This window comes from Anoplopoma fimbria, chromosome 3, assembly GCF_027596085.1.
Source record: "Anoplopoma fimbria isolate UVic2021 breed Golden Eagle Sablefish chromosome 3, Afim_UVic_2022, whole genome shotgun sequence".
Taxonomy (NCBI): domain Eukaryota; kingdom Metazoa; phylum Chordata; class Actinopteri; order Perciformes; family Anoplopomatidae; genus Anoplopoma; species Anoplopoma fimbria.
In genome coordinates this window covers 8,471,262-8,493,679 of record NC_072451.1, presented here as the reverse complement: position 1 = coordinate 8,493,679, position 22,418 = coordinate 8,471,262, and the positions used below count along the sequence as shown (strand labels likewise).

Genomic DNA, 22,418 nt, shown 5'->3' with positions numbered 1-22,418 from the left:
TCTCATATGACGGGGGGTTATTTCCATTAGAAAAATATATTTATTCATTTCCGTCCCTGTAAATCTGTTGTATTGTACTTTTGACCAAGAGCTCTTCGTGCAGAGAAACGTTAGGTAACACGGTGCATAAAATAATTATACATCAAAAAATAAGCGAATATACCATTAATAACATTGTACCGACCCCCCTCAGTATTTCGGAATGTTGTAGTCCAACGCGCGTTCAGCGATTTGGCGCTAGAGTGTCTCCGGTTTACTGTACGCTCTAAACCAGCTGCTCTAACACAGACACTTTACTCTTTCAGTTTGTGGCTGGGCTTTAAAAATACTTAACCCTATGACGTTAATTGACAACCATGTCTGAAGAGGACAGTAAGGTTTCGGACGAACTTTTCAAAGATGTCAAATTCTACGTGGTAGGGGATATTGACCAAAAGGTGAGGCTCTGAACGGTAGCTCCTTGTAGCTAAATTGGTAGCAGGCTAAGTTGCTAGCACCATTCAATCTAAATGAAGTGCTGCAGGAGAAGCTAACTACCTAGCTAACTGGCTGACATGCTACATGAAAAACAGTGAGCTTGATCTTCTGGCTAACATTAAAGTATTGCGGCGATCCCTATGCAATGTCTTGCAAACTTATGTGAGGTTGTGTTCAGGACAGTCGACTTCACTGGGAGTCGTTTGTGTAGAAGCTAACTTACCTAGCATTAAGGTTACACTTTTCATGCAGCCCCTTAGCATTAGCTAGGAGTTTTGTAGTTGCTCAGAGGGTAAGCTGCTAGCTTATGCCTGCGGTTTAACGTTATATCCCCCGGGGTTTGCTTAGCTCGTCATAAAGATGGCGTGTGTTAGCTTGCTCTTCCTAAACCCTAACCCTCAAGCGCAGTACTGATACTGCGCCGTCCTGCTGGGGGAGTGAAATACCTATGTGCACAGGATAATGCACGGTGTTGTTCTGCATCAACCTGTGACTATCAACATCTTGCTCAATTGGGAGCCCCTTACTGCGCATGTGTGCATGCTGTTCGACTCGTTCGTGCTGTGGACCTGTGGCAAAGAGCTGTCCTTCCTGCTAAATAGTGCACCCCAGTCGCACCACTTTCTCAGCGTGTTTATATACAGCGGAGGCGATGTTAGGTGTACACCACCCTGTGAGGTTATTGCTCAAGTGACTACAAACACGATATATATATATATATACACACACTTCTACAACATTATAGTAGCTAGTCTATAGAGCCTTTTAATCTAAAACGTCTGGCCAACATCTTATTTTGAGTTCTTCGGGAACTATGTTTCAAATGCCAATTGATTCGTATAATTTCCTGGTAGTGCACAATTATATGTATATGCACAATTCTTTTTTTCCCCCTGTTTGCGTTTCAGTCCTAACACTGACTGCTTCAGATCTAAGATGGCACAGCATGTCTCTCGTCTTTCATGTCTTTTTGCTGAGGCCTCATACAGGGGTTTCTATGGATGCCTTGTTGAAATGGGACCCTCAAACAAATTCATGGTTTGAGAAAGCTGTGCTGAAACAATGTCAGAATGTGTGAAACTTGCAGCAGTGGGTCTGTGACCGAATAGCTGCTAAATGCAGGACAAAGTCCAGACGTATCTGATAAGTATCAGGGTTATAATAAATGGTTTGTTGAAACGCTGCAGCCTTTGAAATCGATCAAAGATTTCTTGAATTCTGTGGATTTTAACATGTTGATAGACATGTAGTCATTACTTACTAAATTATCACAAAAGAGATGCCGTCGGGATTCTGTGACAGTGATTGATTTTCTTTGTTTCATGGTTAATCTCAGCAGCATGTCGGAATGCTGTGTAGAAGCTCTATCTTTTTGTCTAAAGCAGTCCCTCCTCAAGATAACTTCTAGCTGTTATCTCATTTTTAATATAACCATGCTCCAAACTTGTCTATTGACTTAATTTTGATACACTCCTATGAAATGAACGGCACTGAACTGTGTACAGTTGCTTCATCTCCGATAACTTCTATGTTAGTAGAGCTGCATTGCTATCAAAGTAACTCCCAGAGGTGATTCAAGTATTTTTGAGAACTTTCATACTTACGTCTCTTTATTTTGAATGGTATGATCTCTGGCCTGTGTTAACACTGAGAGGAGCGTTGGTGTCATTGTTTCAGCTAGTCTGGACTGAAGTAGAATCTTACTGATCCTTCAGCTGATGTTCCAGGTTGTGCAGCTGCTGAAGGCGGGAAAAGGGAAGGAGGTGTCCTACAATGCTTTGGCCACACACATCATCGCAGAGGACGGGGACAACCCCGAGGTGGGCGAGTCCAGAGAGGTTTTTGACCTGCCTGTTGTCAAGGTAAGGGTTGCACCATTTCTTCCTTTTTATTTTGGGTCAAAAGTGGTTCTGCAGCTGTCGTCTTATCCCAACATAAAGACTGGAAACAGAGAGATAACAAATAAGCATATTTTGCAACATGTTGAAGTATTCCTTTAATAAATAGAGATAGAGCATGTGGGAGGGGATCATTTTGTTAGTCTTGTTGTTAATGTTCAACCTCTGTCAAATAGTAACAGTGAGTTAAAGTCACTATGAATTAGTGTTACTGAGAGAGAGACAGATGTAGAAATCATGCATTGACCTATTGTTGTCCTCATGTTTTACAGCCATCCTGGGTGATCCTCTCAGTCAGATGTGGAGACCTGTTACCGTATCCTTCCACCATCTAGTCCAAAACACCTCAAATGGCTGCAACAGCTGAATGTTAATGTTTACAATTTCAGAAATAAAAAAAAATGTATTTTTTTAGCGATTCGTTGGCCTAAAAGGTTATAGAATTTGTGGAATTAATCAATAAGAGCGGACTAATTTCCTTTGTTTTTCCATAACCATGAACTCTACAGAGTTACAGGCTTCTCCCCAGAATCAGGACAGATATTCTTTGGTGTGACAGCTTGTCTTCCCAGGGTAAGTGTGTGGGTGTGTGTGTGTGTGTGTGGGTGTGTGTGTGTGTTCTCTACATGAACATATCATGGCATTTTGAAAGATATGCAGACAGAATGGGTTCGTGGAATTATTCAGCAATCAAGGCATGGGCTGTTTCTAAACACACAAAGAATGCTCCTGTTGCAGTTCTCCTTTACTTAACTTTGGGAGGTCTGTCCTTAGACTGGGCTTGCAGTTTTAACTTATGAAAGTCAAAAAGTAGTCCAGCATCTTAAGCTCATTATTGTCTATGTATTTCTGTGTGTGTGTTTTTGTTTGTGCACAGCTTCCAGATGATCTAAATGCTTTGTGGGCTTACATAACATTTTATGGAGGAGAATGTCAACTTAACCTCAACAAGAAGGTCACCCACTTAGTAGTGAAGGAAACAAAAGGGGTAAGTGCATGCTCTGTGTGGGATCTTTACCATTTTATTATTTACACTGCGCATGTTATTGCTCAGAATTTCATTATGTGTATTTCAAATTTAAATTTTTTTTTACCTCCAGGCGAAGTTTGAGTGTGCCCTGAAACACCCGAGCATCAAGATTGTCACCCCGGACTGGATAACAGATTCTGTTAAAGGTAATGTTAGTGCTGCTGTAACTTATGGATGTGTGCATTCATTTTACTTTTGGAGTATTATCTGATGTGCTGACTGAGCTTTTAGGATGTGTTTCTATAATTTGGTAAAGACCAATCTGCAGATTATTGTCTCCATTAATTGATGTATTATTTGGTTATAAATCAGAGAAAAGTAAAACATATCTGTTATAATCTTCCACTGTCCAAAGCCATGTGTTCAGATAACTTGTTTTTTTAGTCCTACTCTGAACTGCTGTCCGTATCAGCAGAACTCTGCTCACCAAAACAAGGAAAGTAACAACGCGGCTCTAGTTACTCACCAAATATCTAATTAAATCAGATTCACCATCTTTTCTGAATCTGTCCAAGCATCTCTTGTAATTTGGCAAACACAGGCATGTGTTAAAGTATTATTTTACTGTAAAATGGACAGTCTTCCAACAGTGAGAGGAACATTTTCTTCACAAACACCATTTCAGGACAACACAGCACTTTCTACAGTTACTGTTGTGTCTTCCTGATTTTAGCAGCTTTTCTCTCATCTACTTCTGAATTTATTATAATTTTGTGGGCTGTTGTTTTGAAAGCTTCTCGCCGTCTCCCGTGCTGCAGTACCACTCTATGCCTGAACTGCTACTGATTCACAGGGTGGGGTGCTGTTTTAGGAAAAAAGCCTTATCAAACACTGTTTAAGGTGATATCTGGTGGCAAATATATATATATATATATATAAATATATATATATATATATCAAAAGAAATCAAATAAACGATAGAACCATGGTGTCTGTCATGAATGGCCCTCTCTAGAGTAAGCGTTTTGTTTGTTCTTGGCTTCTGTGGAAACATGGTAGACTCCGTAAAGAGAACCTGATCTGTATGTAGATTTAAATGTCTCATAATGAGAACACAGTGATTCCTAATTTCAGGCGACTATACACTAATGAAAACATACTAATTAATGTTCTATCCCATTTCTGCCAATAGATCCCCCTAAAAGCTACACACTGGACATTTTAATGTACAGTTTCTCTCGGATCAGTTAAGCTGGCATTACTCTTAAGCAAAACTTCAACCCAAAAAAGCAGTGAGGCTTCTTAAGAGTTTCATAGACATGAAGGTCAACTGTTTTAATGACATTCTGTCATCATTTCTCCATTAGACATGTATATAGGCAAATAGAAACTGACTGTCAAAGAAGAAAAAAACGTAAGCCTGCAGCTGGTTTACAAATTGATAAATGCTGTTTCATGATGACAATGATGAGATCAATCTAAAGGTATATCAAAATCTTTCATTTGAAAGTCGTATGTGTGTGTATATATATGTATATGTATATATATATGTGTATATATGTATATGTGTATATATGTGTGTGTGTGTGTGTGTGTGTGTGTATATATATATATATATATATATATATATATATATATAATCACTGTGATCAGATCATATATAACCAACTGTGACTCATTCCCTCTTTCCACCTTTTACAGACAAAAGCAGGAAAGATGAGGTGCTCTTTCACCCCAGACTCACGTATTTGGAGCCTGAGGAAGAGGAGGAGAGCGAAGCAGAGTCATATGACCAGCGCTCCCATTCAGATGGAAGCTACAGCCCCCAGCGATCCCGGCTGTCCAGCGGCGGCTCATCTGGTGAGGAGTCCAGCCCCCGCAGACGACCAGGACCCAAAAAACTCAACTCCGTCTCCCCTTCCTCTCCCCGCAAACCTGAGCGCCGCAGCGAGCGCATGTTCGACGATTCTGACGACGACTCCTCCACAGAAAAGGAGGGCACCAACCTCAACTGGACGCCGGCTGAAGTCGTCACGCCAACCCCCCCTGTTCCGACCGGCACAGCCAGACGGCGAGGCGGCCCTCCCGGCACCAAAGACCCAGTTTCGTCGGCAGGCAGTGGGCTGATTAACCTGTGTGCCACGGTGCCTCCTGTTCCTGGCAGTGGAGGAGCCATCCCTGCAGAGGCCCGCTCTGCTGCTGCTGCCATCAGTCACACCACACAGCAAGGTCAGTATGTCAGGAAGGTTCAGAACCACGTCCTCCTAGTTACAGGTCTATATCAACATGACCTACATTAAAGTGTAGGGAACAACCATCTGACAGGTCCAAGTCTTGTTCTCAGACCGAGTCAGACCAGGCTCTCAGGTTTGAGGTATGTCAGATTGTGTGATGAATATTTGTTCAGTCGTTGCGCTTCAGTGGATATGAAATTCATCTGAACCACGCATGTTTTAAAATACAGCAAAAAACAACCTTTGGACATTGGCTGACCCAGTTTTTTCAAATAGACATTATTTAAAAGTGGTGCTTATAATGAGTCAGCCAGTGTGGTCTGGGCCAGTCTACGTCCTGGCCCGATGTGTTGGTTTGACAAGCTGTAGTGACAATTTGGGGCTAAATTTTGACCCAGTCTGTCCGGTTCTCCCAAACTCTCAGGGGTCCTCAGTGGACGTGTATCACAGTGGGATGTAGAATCACCATTTGGGTTGACAACCAAATATTTCAACATGATTTTGTTCAAGAATGAATTGTGATCAGGCCATCCCCAAATCATACAATGTAAAAGGGCCTCCAGGATGGAATATTTTGGCAATTGGTTTCTTCTAAAAAGTAGAATATTTCCATCAGTAGGAGATTATTCGACATGTTAAAAGCTGTAATACAATAATGTTGTGTCCTTCAACAGTGATGGACTGTCTTGATTAAAACTCCTTCTGATCACATTATTACCAAAAATGCAAATAAAATATTATCAGCCTATTAACCCTCTGAACGTCAAGCAGTTGCGGGGCGTTTTTCGCTCCAGTCACATTCTTGTCTCTGTGTTTTTGATATCAAATGTCTTTTGTGCAGAATAGCACAGTTCAATGCCTTAAATCATAATATAGAAAAAATGCAAGATCAATTTTTAACTTGTATTTTACCAGTTACCAATGTTTGGGGAAAAATGGATGCAAACTATATATATTAAGCTATTCACATTTTTACAACCTCTACTTCCAGCCTCTCCTCTGCTCTCTGCTCTGTGTTCAGCAGCCTGCAGTCTAGTCGAGGTTTCAGGGAATTTTTGTAACGTGACTGTTGGTCTTAGGCGGTTCAATCATGGCTTCCTAGTTGTGCTGAGGATGATCACAACTGAGCACAGAATGTTTTTTCCAGCATCAGGTTACTCCAAAAGGTTTATTTGTGGTGATTTTAAATAGGACATGCTGAATAAGCATGTTTTGATGAAATATCACAAATTAAAGCTATCGGATTCTTTTTCTGTCGAAAGCGTTTGTCACACAGGATGTGTTTAAGGACCCTCTGAAATATGAATATCTGACGATTCTGCCATTTTCTTTACAGCTTCTGGCTGTGATAAACGGTGTAGTTTTGGCGATTGTTTGAAGAAAACATGCTTTTCCATCCTGCAGAGGGTTTTGGGGTTCAGAGGGTCACTGATACAGTTAAAAGGGCTTAAAGCATACTACCTAGTGTTGGAGTTGTCAGCCTTCTCTCCAATATAATGGGACTAGATGGCGCTAAGCTGTTGGTGCTCAAAGCACCACAAAATGGACCCTCCTACGAAGCCTCCTTCCAGACAGCATGACTGGTTACCCTTTTTTTCAAATGGAACTATTAGTTTGAACACCACAAGCCAAGTGTGATATAGTCCCATTTACAGTCAGGTCCATAAATATTTGGACATTGACACAATTTTCATCATTTTGGCTCTGTACACAACCACAATGGATTTGAAATGACACAATCAAGATGTGCTTTGAGTGCAGACTTTCAGCTTCAATTTGAGGGTATTTACATCCAATTACAGCAAATGGTATACATGGTCCCCCCTTTTGAAGGGACCAAAAGTAATTGGACAAAGTAGTATAATCATAAATCAAATTGTCACTTTTAATATTTGGTTGCAAATCCTTTGCAGTCAATGACAGCCTGAAGTCTGGAACCCATAGACATCACCAGACGCTGGGTTTCATCCCTGGTGATGCTCTGCCAGGCCTCTACTGCAACTGTCTTCAGTTCCTGCTTGTTCCTCGGGCAGTTTCCCTTCAGCTTTGTCTTCAGCAAGTGAAATGCATGCTCAATTGGATTTAGGTCAGGTGATTGACTTGGCCATTGCAGAACATTCCACTTCTTTGCCTTGATAAACTCTTTGGTTGCGTTTGCAGTATGCTTCGGGTCATTGTCCATCTGCACTGTGTAGCGCCGTCCAATGAGTTTTGAAGCATTTGGCTGAATATGAGCAGATAATATTGCCCGAAACACTTCAGAATTCATCCTGCTGCTTTTGTCAGCAGTCACATCATCAATAAATATGAGGGAACCAGTTCCATTGGCAGCCATACATGCCCACGCCATAACACTACCACCACCATGCTTCACTGATGAGGTGGTATGCTTTGGATCATGAGCAGTTCCTTCCCTTCTCCATACTCTTCTCTTTCCATCATTCTGTTGATCTTTGTCTCATCTGTCCATAGGATGTTGTTCCAGAACTGTACAGGCTTTTTTAGGTGTTTTTTGGCAAACTCTAATCTGGTCTTCCTGTTTTTGAGGCTCACCAATGGTTTACATCTTGTGGTGAACCCTCTGTATTTACTCTGGTGAAGGCTTCTCTTGATTGTTGACTTTGACACAGATACGCCTACCTCCTGGAGAGTGTTCTTGATCTGGCCAACTGTTGTGAAGGGGTTTTCCTTCACCTGGTAAAGAATTCTTCGGTCATCAACCACAGTTGTTTTCCTTGGTCTTCTGGGTCTTTTGGTGTTGCTGAGCCCACCAGTGCTTTCTGTCTTTTTAAGAATGTACCAAACAGTTGATTTAGCCACACCTAATGTTTTTGCTATCTCTCTGAGGGGTTTGTTTTGATTCTTCAGCCTAATGATGGCTTGCTTCACTGATAGCGACAGCTCTTTGGACTTCATATTGAGAATTGACAGCAACAGATTCCAAATACAAATCCCACACTTGAAATGAACTCTAGACCTTTTATCTGCCCCTTGTTAATGAAATAATGAGGGAATAACACACACCTGGCCATGGAACAGCTGATCAGCCAATTGTCCAATTACTTTTGGTCCCTTCAAAAGGGAGGGACCACGTATAAAATGTCTTGTAATTGCTACACCGTTCACCTGATTTGGATGTAAATACTCTCAAATTGAAGCTGAAAGTCTGCACTCAAAGCACATCTTGATTGTGTCATTTCAAATCCATTGTGGTTGTGTACAGAGCCAAAATGATGAAAATTGTGTCAATGTCCAAATATTTATGGGCCTGACTGTATATCACCAAAACTAGGCAACTCACGAAAAACAATCTAGATTTATAAATGCGTAATAAAATACGTATTTCTGATTTTAGGGTGAACTTTCCCTTTAAGCCTCTGAACACCCACACCGGTATCAGTGTATGAATGGGTGTGAATGGGTGAATGATGACATGTAATATTAAAGCACTTTGAGTGCTCAGAAGACTAGAAAAGAGATGTACAAGTACAGTCCATTTACCTTTTTATTTTATATCAGTAGAGGAAAATGTATGACCTAATAGAAATAAAAACAAAGCTCAGAGCAGAGGTCTAATCAGTCAGTAGAACTGAATACACCAGTGTGGGTGTTCTGAGGCTTTAATGAATATTAACAATAACTGATGTGCTTTCAATCAATCTTCTTGGTGTGCATGAATATGTCCCTGTGTAGACTAAGTTGCATAATCCATATTTACGGGACAATCTGAGCAGCATCAGAAAGACTAAATGACAACAACATAAAGCTACGGTGGGTGGGATTATAACTGAAAGTAAATGTACTGAAAAGTGAGAAAAACAAAACAAATACATTATTCATTGGTGATAGGCAAGACTTGACCAATCGGACTTGATCATGTAAATTCTTAGTTGGGGACCCCCCAGTCCCCGTCCTGACACGGAGGGGACTGTTTTACTGGGAGATGGCAGCTGGCCAGAAGGACCTCCTAGTGGTCCTTGTCAAGGCAGAGCTGGATCAGCTCTTACTGAAAGTCCTCCGCTGTTTGACCAGGAGGTGGCTAAGAGGATGTGATGTGTTTACCCTGATGCACAACCGTTTGTGCATCATCCTCTTCTCCACCAGAACAGAGCTGGTCTTTCTGATCAGTTTGTTCAGTCTGTTTTGGTCCTCCTGCTCTGATTCCACTGCTCCAGCACATCTCAGCTAAAAATATTGTAGTAGTAAAGGAGTAAAGGAAGGACCTGATTTTCCTCAGGAAGTAGGGTCTCTTCTGTCCTTTTTATATTAACGGCCTCAGTGTTGTAATTTCCACTCTGTTGTCAAGGTGAACTTCTAGATACTTGTACTTGTTCACTTCCACCTCCTCTCCCAGAATGTTAAGTGGATCATCAGCAGTCCAGGTTCTCCTGAACTTGTTACATGTGTCTAAAATCGTATCTTGTTATTGAAGGGTTCACCTCTTTCTGATTTTTTTTTTTTAGGTGCATCAGTTCCAGAGGGCATCCCTGGGTGGAGCCCGGCTGCTAGAACCCTCCGCAACATCACCAACAACTCTGACATGCCGCCAGCCAATAGACCTGCCAACGTAGCACATGTAAGAAACAAAATGGTTCTCCCCACAAATGGAGAACAGCAGTGCTTCAGTTCTGGGTGCTAGGAGTTCTCCCTACCTGCTGTCACCGAGGCAACTTCTACCCGAGGGAGAGCAGGGCCACATTTCATGACTAATATTATTCAAGTATTACTGAATATGGACTAGTGATGACACCGAGGTGAAACACTGATATCATGTACATCAGTGCCTGCTCTAGGTGTTCACTTCTTTATCCTTGTCCTCCTCTGTTGTAGATCATCCAGAATCTGACAGCAAATCAGACGAAGCCATTGGAGCAGCAGACCAATCAGAGCCATGCTCCGACCCCTAACAGTACCAACCCTCTTCTGTTCAATCAGTCCAAACTGGCCGGCCAGCCCGTCACAGCAGAGCAGCAGCAACAGTTATTGCAACAGCAACAGTCACACCAGCCTGTCCAGCAACAACATCAACAGCTACCACAGCAACCGCAGCATCCTATGATGCACCTCCAGCAGCAGCAGCAGCAGCAGCAGCAGCAGCAGCAGATGATGCAGCTACATCACCAACAACAACAGTCACAGGTCGCACAACAACAAGGTTTTCCACAGTTGCCCCAACAGCAACAACAGTTTCTGCAACAACAGCAGCAGATGCACCAACAGCAGATGTTTTCGCAGCAGCAGCAGCAGCAGCAGCAGCAGCAGCAGCAGCAGCAGCAGCAGCAGCAGCAGCAGCAGCAGCAACAGCAGCAACAGCAGCAGCAACATGCCTTCTCCCAGCAGCTACGACCCCAACAGCTTTTGCGACCTGGTTTACAGCAGCTGCAGCAGCAACAGGCACTGCAACAACAGCTCCAGCAGTTCCAACAGCAGCAACGCATGCAGATGTTACAGCAACAGCAACAGCAGCAACAGCAGAATCAACAGCAGTTGCACCAACAGCATCTACAACAACAACAACAGCAGCAGCAGCAGCAGCATTTCCTACAGCAGCAGCAACACATACAGCAGATGCAGCAGCAGCAGCACCTGCAGAATCAGCAGCAGCAGGTTCTGCAGCATCAGAACCAGCAGGTACTGCAGCAGCAGCATCATCAGCAGACAACGCTGCAACCGCAGCTCCAGCAGCCTCCTCACATCCCACAGCTGTTTGGACACGAGCCAGGACAAGAGAGTGAGTACACCCAGAATCAGAGTGGAGGGTCATTATGCTCCGGACCACACTGTTTTATATATTTAAGATGAACACATTGGTCCGGAGTGAAATATTACTATGAGTCTGACCACTGTTACTCCACTGGTATTTACATTTGGATTTGGAAATAGATTTGTGGAAAAACCCAAAAGCTCTGTAGAATTACAATGTTTTGATTTAGGACTAGCCTGTCTTGATTGAGGAACTCAAGTGTCAGGATTCGAGACTGACTCATAGTCCCGTTTTCTGTGAGCAAACATGATGACGTATTTTTGTGGGCAGAGCGTAGTTTGAGTCAGAATCCTTCTCTGACCATGTTAGTGAATGCTGGCTAGGACGTTTTGTTGGCTTGTGTTTTTTTTTTAATTGACAGAAGAAAATGTTATTTATTAACTAGCCAGCTTTGACTAGCTAGCTATTCTCAGGCGCTCCGCCTCTCATCCCGGCCAACTAGTTTCCTAGCAGTAAGGAGTGAAGCTGAGGGACCTGGCGCTGCCGCTGCACACCAGCCTGCTGTTTTCAGTAACCAGTGTTACATTAGCATGAGAGAATATTGGAACTAGCAAGGTAGCTAGCTAAGTAGTCAGCTGCTAAATTAGTAAAATGTAACAACTTAAGGCTCAACCACAGACTCCTACACAACGCAGGAAAGCACACTGCTATCAGCAGATAAATGACAGCTTTTTTGAGATCATTTTCTGTAACCAAAGCAAGAAAGCGTGGCTCATTGTGTAATAAGATTTATCCATGATGGAGACAACTTTGGAATAGGCTCCTACATATGAAAAACACACATTTCACCTATGGCCAAAATGGAAAGAAAAAGATGAATCTTTAAGTGTAAAGTCTCTCCTCTGTCATTTGATTTTCGAACAATTCTCTCTACGTTCTATGTAAAAAAAGTGTGTTTTTGAACATGCATTTGAACATGCAGATTCCCCCATTTACCCTCTTTCTCTTCTAATCCTCAGTTCCACAGGATGGCTTCCTGCTTGGCTGCGTGTTTGCTATTGCTGACTACCCAGAACAGATGGCTGACAAACAACTCCTGGCCACATGGAAGAGGGTGACTAAGCAAGATTATGAACGTCTCCATCTAGAACTGATCTGGATAAACAACCAGTAGCTTATGTTATGAGGGGTTATATTAATGATGAAAAATATGTGAATCATTTGGGCGTAGGTTATTTAACATTTATTTGTAAAAGACACAGAAATAGTGCTGAACAGCAAAGACGGAGAAAAACAGTAGAAGATGAATTGGGTTATGTTTCCTAAACCCCTCCCTCAGGTTATCCAGGCGTGCGGAGGTGCTGTTGACCCCACCCTGACCAGCCGCTGCACACACCTGCTGTGTGAGAGTCAAGTCAGCAACATGTATGTACAGGTAAGAATGTGTGCTATCAGAACATACACAACTCTCCAAACATTTGAACACTGCAAACTCACAGAAAACCCGAATCAGAAACAGGTTTCTGATTGAAGTTTAAAAAAGAAAAACAGTACAGCCAAAAGTGATGAATCATAAATATAAAAAATAAGTTAACAATTAAAATAGTATATACCATAGTAAATAATCTAAATATAAGTTTAAAAGAAAAAGAGCTGTACAGTGTTAAAATATAGAAGATGGAATGTGAAAAATGGTGAGCAAGGGATGCGCAATTTTATACAGTATGAAGAATATGTGTACGGAGCAAAACTAATGACCCTAGAAGTTATCCTTCCCACATCCATCTCCACTGTCTTTAGCGCGTTGAGATCGAAGTTAGTTGTCAGCCGGTCACTTGATGGTCGTTCTCCCACCGCAACACGGACCCCCCAAGCTTGACAGATCGATGACGGGAGGTGCAACTGTTTATGTACAGAGACAAAGAGTAGAGGGGAATAGGTGCAGATTTACATGGAACCAGTGCTTCAGGCAACATAAGAGGAGGAGACAATATAGAAGATAAAGAGGTGACAAAGTAAACATGCTGACAAGAGAAGGGACTGAGTATCTGAACGTTGAATTGTTATCTTAAGGGATAAGGTGAGTCTACCGCTGGCGGCTGGAAGTTTGAATCAATTTGCCAAAACATGGCATCTTTGTCACTGTTGTTGATGTTTGTGATGTTTTCTCTGCCAGGCACTCAGAGAGGGGAAGCGCTGTGTAACAGCCCACTGGCTCAACACTATACTGAAGAGGAAGAGGATGGTTCCTCCTCATCGGACATTACATCTACCCTTCGCCTTCCCTCCTGGAGCCAAACCCTGCTCTCAGCACGTAAGTCCACTCCCACAAATTCAACTTTGGTTCACTGAGACATCTTTGGTTCAGCCTGTAATTGGTTGGTGTACTTGATAAAGGCGCCGACTGTGGAAAAAATACAAAAGAGATCTCCCTTTTCTTATCTTATTTAAACCTGGTAAAAGAATGAAAGAGAATGAAAGTCTCCTCCGACTTTGTATTTCCAGGAATACTTCACATGGAAGTAACTAATCAGAAACCTGAACCACTTCAATTTTACTGTTATATCTGAAAGGAATATAATTCCTGTCAATTCTAGGTCATCTCAATAATATTTTCCCCTGAGAAAGAATCCAGGACACTTAAACTCCTTCATGTTTTTAGCCAGTGCTAGGGCCCTGCTTCACCTCGCTGTGTGCTGGATCTCCCAGGCTGATGGAGCCAGCAAAACAACATCACTAGCAAAGAGCAGAGGTCTCCAAAGTGGACACCCTCCAGTCTCACACTTTGAGATTCTGTGCAACAGGAGCAGTGACAAGGCACAGCCTCAGAGGAGCCCAGCGCTTACTTAGAATATTCTCTGTCTTATTTAGTTTCCGACACGTGCCTGTCATCTCTGACCTCTAACCTTTTCTCCGTCGCTCATAGATCATATCAGTGACCGGCTTTGTTGATGCTGACAGGGATGACCTGAAGTTGATGGCCTACCTGGCTGGTGCCAGATACACCGGATATCTGTGTCGCAGCAACACTGTCCTCATCTGTAAAGAGTAAGATTTTGGGCATGGATGATCAATTGTAGCTCTTGTAGCCACCTGGGTCTTACTGTTGTGATCAAATTCACTTCTCTGGGATACTGCAATGTAATGTGCTGAGTAACATGAGTGCTGGAGAACAGGAAGTCTTATTCAGTGAGGGCAGAACAAAATGAAATAAATGTGTTTATGTATCAAATATTAGTTTTCTGCCACACAGCCATGTTGGCCTGTGTGGAACTGTACCTGTACAGTGCTGATATGGTCCTCGTGCTGATCTCTCTTCAGACCCAGTGGGCTTAAATATGAGAAGGCCAAGGAGTGGAAGATCCCATGTGTGAACGCCCAGTGGCTGTGTGATATACTGCTGGGGAACTTTGAAGCACTGAGACAGATTCAGCACAGCAGATTCTCTATCTACACACATCCGGAACCTCTGGTGCCTAACCCACAGCTGGTCCAGAACCTGCTAGGTATGTACAGTTTCATTTGCCGCATTCAAAACAGTTATTTTATGTTGAATATTGAGTAATAAAAAGGCCTTAAGCTTGATATTGCATCTAAAGAATATTTGAACATTAATCTATCAGTTGTAATTGCAAAACATTGTGTGTGTGTGTGTGTGTGTGTGTGTGTGTGTGTGTGTGTGTGTGTGTGTGTGTGTGTGTGTGTGTGTGTGTGTGTGTGTGTGTGTGTGTGTGTGTGTGTGTGTGTGTGTGTGTGTGTGTGTGTGTAACTGTCCTGCATTGACTTCTATTTTTCTCTGCAGCTGCTTGGAGAACGCCGATCAAAGTATCTTCTGAAGCTTTGACAGTGAGTTTATTGAATCACCGATTCATGAGATGAACGCCAGCCTGTTCATTCTGCTGAAGTTGTTGCTGTATACACATAAAGACAGTGTTCCCCCCCCACTGTTGCTAATGGCCACCTGACTGATTATTAAGAGTTTATTAACCTTATTTTTAGCTCTTGTTTTAATGCGTTTTGCTTTCATTTACTGTCAAGCTGGTTCCTCTTCTCTGTGTTTCACGGAGGGCCGTCTAACGACCCGTTCCAGACAGTGTATGAAAATGATTCAGATTTAATGGAATGCTTTTTAGTGATTCGGATGTAGCTTCTACTTGAGAATGGTTCTGCCAGTACAAACATTAAACACCCAAAAGTGAATGATCTGTTATGTTTTCGTGCTGTTTAGGGTCTCCAGCTGCTCCAGAAGCAGAAGATAACTGACTCCACCAACCAGCCTGCAAACAAGAAGGCCAGGTCAGTACAGCAGATCTGGGTACAGGCCGTTTGTCACTATTTAACAACAGAGTCAAATCCGCATTACTGTCTTATGGTGATTTTGTGGGTAAAGTGAAATTGTGTCTGTGCAGACTGGAGGAGATCCAGTCGACCAATAAGAAGCTTCCCCCAGAGTCCACTCCCCGAGTCATGTTCACAGGCTTTGAGCCCACACAAGTCCAGCAGTACACAAAGGTAAAGTCAGCTTAGCACTCACTCAAACACCTCATGTTTCATTTTATGTCTTTGTGTCACTTTGATCCAGATCAGCATCAGACTTCTCAAAGCAATTTAAACAGGACAGGGACTAACCATCAGACAGGACTCTAATGTCACACTCACTCTGTCACCATCGAGAACTTTAATGAGGTCGCTAGCTCTCTGTCTCTAGACATAACTAAAGAGAATCTGTTTCTTCTTATAAGCTTCTCCACTGTCTCCTGCTGCTCCATGTTCTCAGTGATTGATGGTGTCTGTCCTCATCTCTTCCTCCCCCCGCAGAGGTTACATGCTTTAGGTGGAGAAGAAGCGGACAACAGTCAGAAAGTCACTCACCTGGTGGCTAGTAAGGTGACTCGCACCATCAAGTTCCTCACCGCCATGTCTGTGGTCAAACACATCGTCAGCCCAGAGTGGCTGGAGGAGAGCTGGAGGAGCCAGAAGTTTGTGGGTATGTGTTGGTCTGTGCGTTTGTGTGTGTGTGTGTCTCACTTTTTTCCTACTGAGAAGAATCAAAACGTGTTCCACACAGCAGTGACCTAGCCTTGTGTGTGTGTGTGTGTTGCAGATGAGCAGAGCTACACTCTGAGGGACGCAGAGGCAGAAGTGTTGTTTGGCTTCAGTCTGGAGGAGTCACTAAAGAAAGCCCACAGTGCACCGCTCTTCAAGGTTAGACAACAAGCCTCTCTCTGAAACCAGCTGGACTGGAGCTTTACCTGATGGACAGAATGATCCAGGAGAAATCTGTTTTTCACGGAGATCATTCTCACTGGTTGAAATGTTGGAAAGGCCCTTACGCAGTGGTGAAAATGTGTGAACCTGGATTGGTTGTGATGAATGTCTTTTTTTTTTTTTTTTTGTCCCTGTCCTTCACCGCCTGTTTGGTGTGATGGGTGATGTAGGGGAAGTACTTCTATCTGACCCCGGGGATCTGCCCCAGCCTCAGCACCATGAAGCCCATCCTGGAGAGTGCTGGAGGGAAACTGCTGGCCAAACAGCCCTCCTACAGAAAGATCATGGAGCATAAACAGAACAAGGTCCTTCAAATACCTGCAATCCTTGAATGCACCTGTCCACAGTGTGTCCTGTTAGGTCTTCTTGAAAAAGGTTTTAATATGCAACACAGTGAGGTTGGTCAAACAACAGTTAAAAGGTTTTAAGGGGTACTAAAATATCAAAGTCCTCACAGCTGATGGACGGTGATGTTATTTAATGTGCAATGTGTAATTCGGCATTTCACCTCTACTACTGGGTCAATACAATGTAAATGAACAGTCATCAGTTATACAATAATAAGACCGCTACTAACTAACAGCAGGGCAAGAATAAGTGAATTTCAACCGAACTGCTGAAACTCTTAGAACCAAAATAACAGTGCTATCTCATAATCTTCACGTGTGCCTGAAGTTTACATTGAAGTTTGTTTGTGCCACCATGGGTGTCTGTACGGTCCAACGTTCATCGTTTGTTTATTGGATTAAATCCAATGTGACAGAAACAAGACAACGACTAGTATTTTGGTTTTGTCCTCCCCGTCACCGGGAGACTACTTCATAGGGAAGACAACGGGTTGTTCAGGGAGACAGACCTTCAGACTGTAGCAACACACACACCATTGAAACCCCAGCACAGGGGGACTGATCCCAGGGGACTGATCCCAGGGGACTGATCCCAGGGGACTGATCCCAGGGGACTGATCCCAGGGGACAGCCCCGACTCCTTTCAGGGTCAGTAAACTTCCTGGTGCTTCCGTGACACAGGTTAGACCCAGCGCTCCAGCAGCCTGCCATGACTCACAACACTGGGTTTGTGCTGACTGAATGCTAGTCGTTACAGGGGAAGTACGTTTCTACCTCTTCCTCCTCTCATGTTGGACTGAGGGCAAACTAGATGGTACAGTGACTCACTATCGCCTCTCGTGGAACAAGTGGTATTGCAAGACAGGATGGGCCAAGGCTAGCTGGTTAGCATGCTCAATTCAGTGGATATCTCTGCAACAGAATACAGAGCAGTGCTCAACGTTAGTGCTTGCCCAAGGCAAGTAAAGTCTGTGTTTGAGCAAGTGGAATGCATCATGTGGTTATCCGATCGGGGAAAATTTGAAATAAATTTGATCTTTGTTAGAGGCCGATGTTCACAAAAACATGCGTTTGGAGACATTAATGCTTTCAAGTCGCCGATCCCTGATAATGTTACAGTGTGAACAATAAATCAGCAAGAGGAGAGCTAGTTAACGTCGGCAGTACAGTCCTGCTTGGCTAAATATTGGCGCTAACATCTGGAACAACTAACTTGTTCAGACACGTACACCTGTTCTATTGTAATTCATCGTTGTGAATGCTGCTCAGATTTATCACAGAGTCTAAAGGAGCAAATATACCGAGGTTCAATTCATTTACATCGTGGTGCGTTCACGCTGCAAAAAAATTGTATTGGGAGAAGGTAAATATTATTATCAGGACGTGTTCAAAATGAATCTTGTTTAATTAAGTTTTGGTGAGAAACTTAAATATATCCAGTTGTTTGAAGGAAATGTTTTCACAGCAATATAAAATAGATATTAGAGAAGGAGTTATGATTAGTTCAAAGCACTGTAGCTTTCAGACATGCAGTTGATCCCGTTAGTTCTTTTTTTATGTTTTAAACTAAATTCTGTCCTCATTTTACACATTGCACCTTTTTTTTAGGAATGATGATCATTTATTTTCACATTAGATTTCAGAAGAAAACTTACTCAATAACAAGCATTAATACTAATGAAGTTTATAGAAAAAACAGCAGACACAAAATGCCTCTGATTATTTGACTTAAGTCTGACTTGAATTTTATGAATTTATTCAAACTACATGTTGGACTTCTTTTGCAGAACCTTCCAGAGATCATCTTAATTTCCTGTGACAATGACCTCCACCTTTGTAGAGAATACTTCTTGAAAAACATTGGTAAGACAGACACACACAAACATACACACACACGCACACACACACACACACACGCAGTCTTCCTCCTGTCCTAAGTTCTGAGTAGTATCCACTTTTAGAAAACTATTGTAAAATAACTTTATATTAGATATATATACCAAACAGATCCTAAGAAACAGTATCAGGGCTGATTAAGTTCAAATATAGCCTATCAAAATCTTCTACTGTACTCTACTGTTTCTTTACTTTACTCTACTGTGTTTCTTTACTTTACTCTACTGTGTTTCTTTACTTTACTCTACTGTGTTTCTTTACTTTACTCTACTGTGTTTCTTTACTTTACTCTACTGTGTTTCTTTACTCTACTGTGTTTCTTTACTTTACTGTGTTTCTTTACTTTACTGTGTTTCTTTACTGTGTTTCTTTACTTTACTGTGTTTCTTGACTCTACTGTGATTCTGTATTCTACTTGTCTGTGTTGTGTATATCTCAGCCTTCAGTGCAGCATTTCACATGTAAATGCATGAAAATGTGTTTTTACATATGGTGACATTTTAACAAAGAGCAGTATAAAGAACTCCGATGTTCTACTAGAACATGTACTGATGTGTTTCTGATTCTGTCTCTGTTGTCCAGATGTCCACAACGCTGAGTTCATCCTGACAGGAGTTCTCACTCAGAAACTCGACTATGACTCATATCCTTTACAGCAGTAACAGGTCAGATCAAAATGCTTCTTTTAGGGACAGTAACTGCTCCTTTGGTGTGAAAGCTGGTTACAGTTAGTGGAGTTTTAGTATTTCCAGCCACGATGTTACACAGCTTCCACTACCAACTGTAGTACCTACTGATCAAACAGAAGTATGTATGTACGTTTATTTTTTGCACATTAAATAATGAAATAAGGATAGGACACACACAGAGAGAGGTCAGATATGACACCTTGATCTGTGTGAAGATGAAATAAGCTTCAGTGTACTCCGTGTATCCACAATTGACTCCAAGTGCTGATCAGACATCAGCACAATATTCTTCTTAATGTCACACTATAAAAACATTATCAGCAGCAATACGCATTCACTTAAGTGTCAGATTAAATTTTTTCATCATATTGATATTAATATTGCTTATTTAACAATCTGCTAGTGATCACTGTGTATTTGCTACAAATCACGTCCTTTGCTTTACTGCTGCTGTCCATATGAGCATGCTGCATTACACTGATCAATGTGTTTACATTTCAGTGTGGGACTAAAAACGTCTTGAAACCTTCAACACAGTCTTCACTCTTACTCTGACAGTCTAGTTAATATTTGAGTGATGATGTAGTGCCGACTCTAGACTTCAACAGCAACAATAGAAAACACATGATGCCCACTGTGATGATCACTTGAACAAACACACATAACTGTGTGGCAGGAACAGTGTGAAAACAGGGAGACAGCCGTCAGTAACGTTGGGAACAGTCCCATCTGACCGCTACACCTTCATGAGGCTCCATGTCTGACAGTTTTAGACATGGTCATTCAACTATTCTCATTTTAGAGCTTGCTGTTGAATTTGAATGTGTTGCACAGACAAGTGTATATATTACTAATATTTTTGTTCAGCCCATTTCAATCTATGAGGGTAGACTAAATGTTTGAGGAGGGTAGGACACCCCAACGTGTTGAGTAAGGATGCTGGTGTCTGTTGCCCTTTAGACCCTTTAGTTGTATTGTTACTGTGCCCACAGTTTGATGTGTGCTGTGGACTATATAATAGTGAGTTTCCTTGACAGTCACACGTATAAATTCACTTGATCGTGAAGCAATGATGACACAAAGAGGAGGAGGAGGAGGAGGATGATGAGGAACCCATCAGGAAGCCCCCTGTGTACAGTCCAGCCACACTGACTTTTCTATGTTTTTATTTCTGTGCATAGATCTCCAGTCATTTTGTAGCTTTTTGTTACCTGTTTGAGAATAAATAAATGGATGTTATTTTTCTGAAATGAATGTTTAAATTATGGAGGATTTTAACCTTTTTTGCTGTTGTTGAAATAGAATGTGTAAAGACTTCAGCTGATACACACTGCTTTTTGGAATAAAAACTGTACATTATGTTTGTGAAAATTGTCTTTGGCTTTGTTTGTGAGCTAAAAAAAAATAATGTCCCCCAAAATGTTTCTCTTTTTAGGCATAGTTAATGTCTTCAGCCTGTGAAATAAACCTTAAGTAAGAAACCTCAAAAATTGTCCATGCACAGACGTTTTGGCAATCAATAACTGAGCTAGGTTCGTAGGTCAAACAATCAACTCCCAGATTGGAGCTTAAAGAAAAAGTCACGTTTCAGAACAAAAGCTCTGTTCTCTGCTTCTTCCTACTTTTGAGGTTTAGAAAGCTTTCTTGAAGGTATTCCTCCCAGGTTTGAGCAGATAATTCCTGATAGATTTGATTTAATTAACTGGTAATGAGGGTCTGGGGTAGTTACTGGTGAAGTTCTAATTGCTGGCTGTCAGACAGATAGCCGGGGGTCATGTGTGGGTGGGGGTGCAGGGTGGGACGGGGAGGGGGGTGCAGAGTCGCCTGCGGTGCTGCCCTCAAAACTACAGCAGACTGAATTAGACACAGCCTGAGCCAAGGTCATGTGCTACATATTGGATGTGTGCTGCCAGCGCTCCTCATCGTGGATTACACCGACATGAGATGTGACATTCACTCCGTTAGTCTGAACACTTCATGGGTGTTAAAGCAAACCAAAGCTCTGCAACTTTTCCATTACGTTGATCCGACTAAACAAGTAGTAGCTTCACTATCCTTTATGTTTGAGGCTTTTCAGTGATTGGTTCGTTTAACAAGCCCTTCTAGGAATAATTTCATAGTGCAGTATTTCATTTATTCTTCACTTCCTTTGTGGGAGCCTGACTGAATGTCTCAGTGACAGTAACTAGTTGGATTTATTACTGGAGCTAACCATATTCTCCCTCAGTGTTTAGATGGACAGATTATGAGCAGCAGATGTTGGCACAACCTGACATTAGAATGTCAGGTTGTGTTTGGGAGAAATATAGTATACCAGCCACATTAATGTCTCTTTCTGGTATGAGTAGATGGTGAGACAGGTTCACCTTTCACACGATCTTCATACCTCACTTTCATTACTTCAGTTTTATTGTTTATTGCAGAAAAATCTTTACATCAGTATTTAGAACATCATGAAACTCCAGAAGTCAGACCAACAAAACTGTGTGGTTTGTTCACGGAATCTTCTACACGCTGATGAAGAATGAGCATAACAGCCTGTGGGATTAATAATAAAGCTGAGATTAAACCATGAAGATGCTCCTTAGAATGTCTGTGACCATGAACACATCAGGCATGAGCCTCTCCTCCTCTGACCTGAGATGCAAGTACAGTGTGATGAATCACATGGACAGGATGAGGTGAGGAGAGGTGCTTTCTCCTCAAAAGATGACTGCAGCTGGAAGAAGTTTTGTGTGATTCTCAAACAACCTGATGTACATAATGATGACTAATGAAAGCAAATCCTGACCAAATGTCTGTTTTGGAGTCTTCCAAACAGGTTGAAGGGCTCACTAAATGAGGCTAAACATGATGAATTATTGTTATGGTCTTCACTCTCCATCATCAAAACACCAATGAGGGAATCTGTTTCAGTGAGAGGGCTGTTGTTCTC

The 22,418-nt window shown here is 42.1% G+C and overlaps 1 protein-coding gene across 2 annotated transcripts; it reads left to right on the top strand.

The window, feature by feature from the left end:
- The first annotated feature begins 264 nt into the window (after positions 1-264).
- paxip1 (PAX interacting (with transcription-activation domain) protein 1) lies at positions 265-20,832 on the top strand. Of its 2 annotated transcripts, none has more exons than XM_054596473.1 (23): positions 265-437; positions 2,205-2,339; positions 2,648-2,691; positions 2,885-2,948; positions 3,253-3,363; positions 3,476-3,551; positions 5,047-5,574; positions 10,043-10,155; positions 10,410-11,310; positions 12,303-12,397; positions 12,623-12,718; positions 13,460-13,597; positions 14,210-14,331; positions 14,605-14,789; positions 15,086-15,129; positions 15,512-15,579; positions 15,693-15,795; positions 16,102-16,270; positions 16,388-16,488; positions 16,722-16,856; positions 18,686-18,761; positions 19,377-19,437; positions 20,527-20,832. In XM_054596473.1, the coding sequence occupies exons 1-23, from the start codon at positions 357-359 to the stop codon at positions 20,540-20,542; spliced, it is 3,462 nt and encodes a 1,153-aa protein (XP_054452448.1). In that variant the 5' UTR covers positions 265-356; the 3' UTR covers positions 20,543-20,832. The 2 variants fall into 2 exon arrangements, with proteins under 2 accessions (XP_054452448.1, XP_054452447.1); XM_054596472.1 differs by lacking the exon at positions 20,527-20,832 and adding an exon at positions 19,985-20,518 and having other exon boundaries at positions 19,377-19,459.
- The last annotated feature ends 1,586 nt before the right edge of the window (positions 20,833-22,418 follow it).

Coding starts and splice junctions, on each gene's coding strand:
- paxip1 (XM_054596472.1), top strand. CDS start 357: ATGTCTGAAGAGGACAGTAAGGTTTCGGACGAACTTTTCAAAGATGTC. Junction 438..2,204: donor TAGGGGATATTGACCAAAAG/GTGAGGCTCTGA, acceptor CTGATGTTCCAG/GTTGTGCAGCTGCTGAAGGC. Junction 5,575..10,042: donor CAGTCACACCACACAGCAAG/GTCAGTATGTCA, acceptor TTTTTTTTTTAG/GTGCATCAGTTCCAGAGGGC.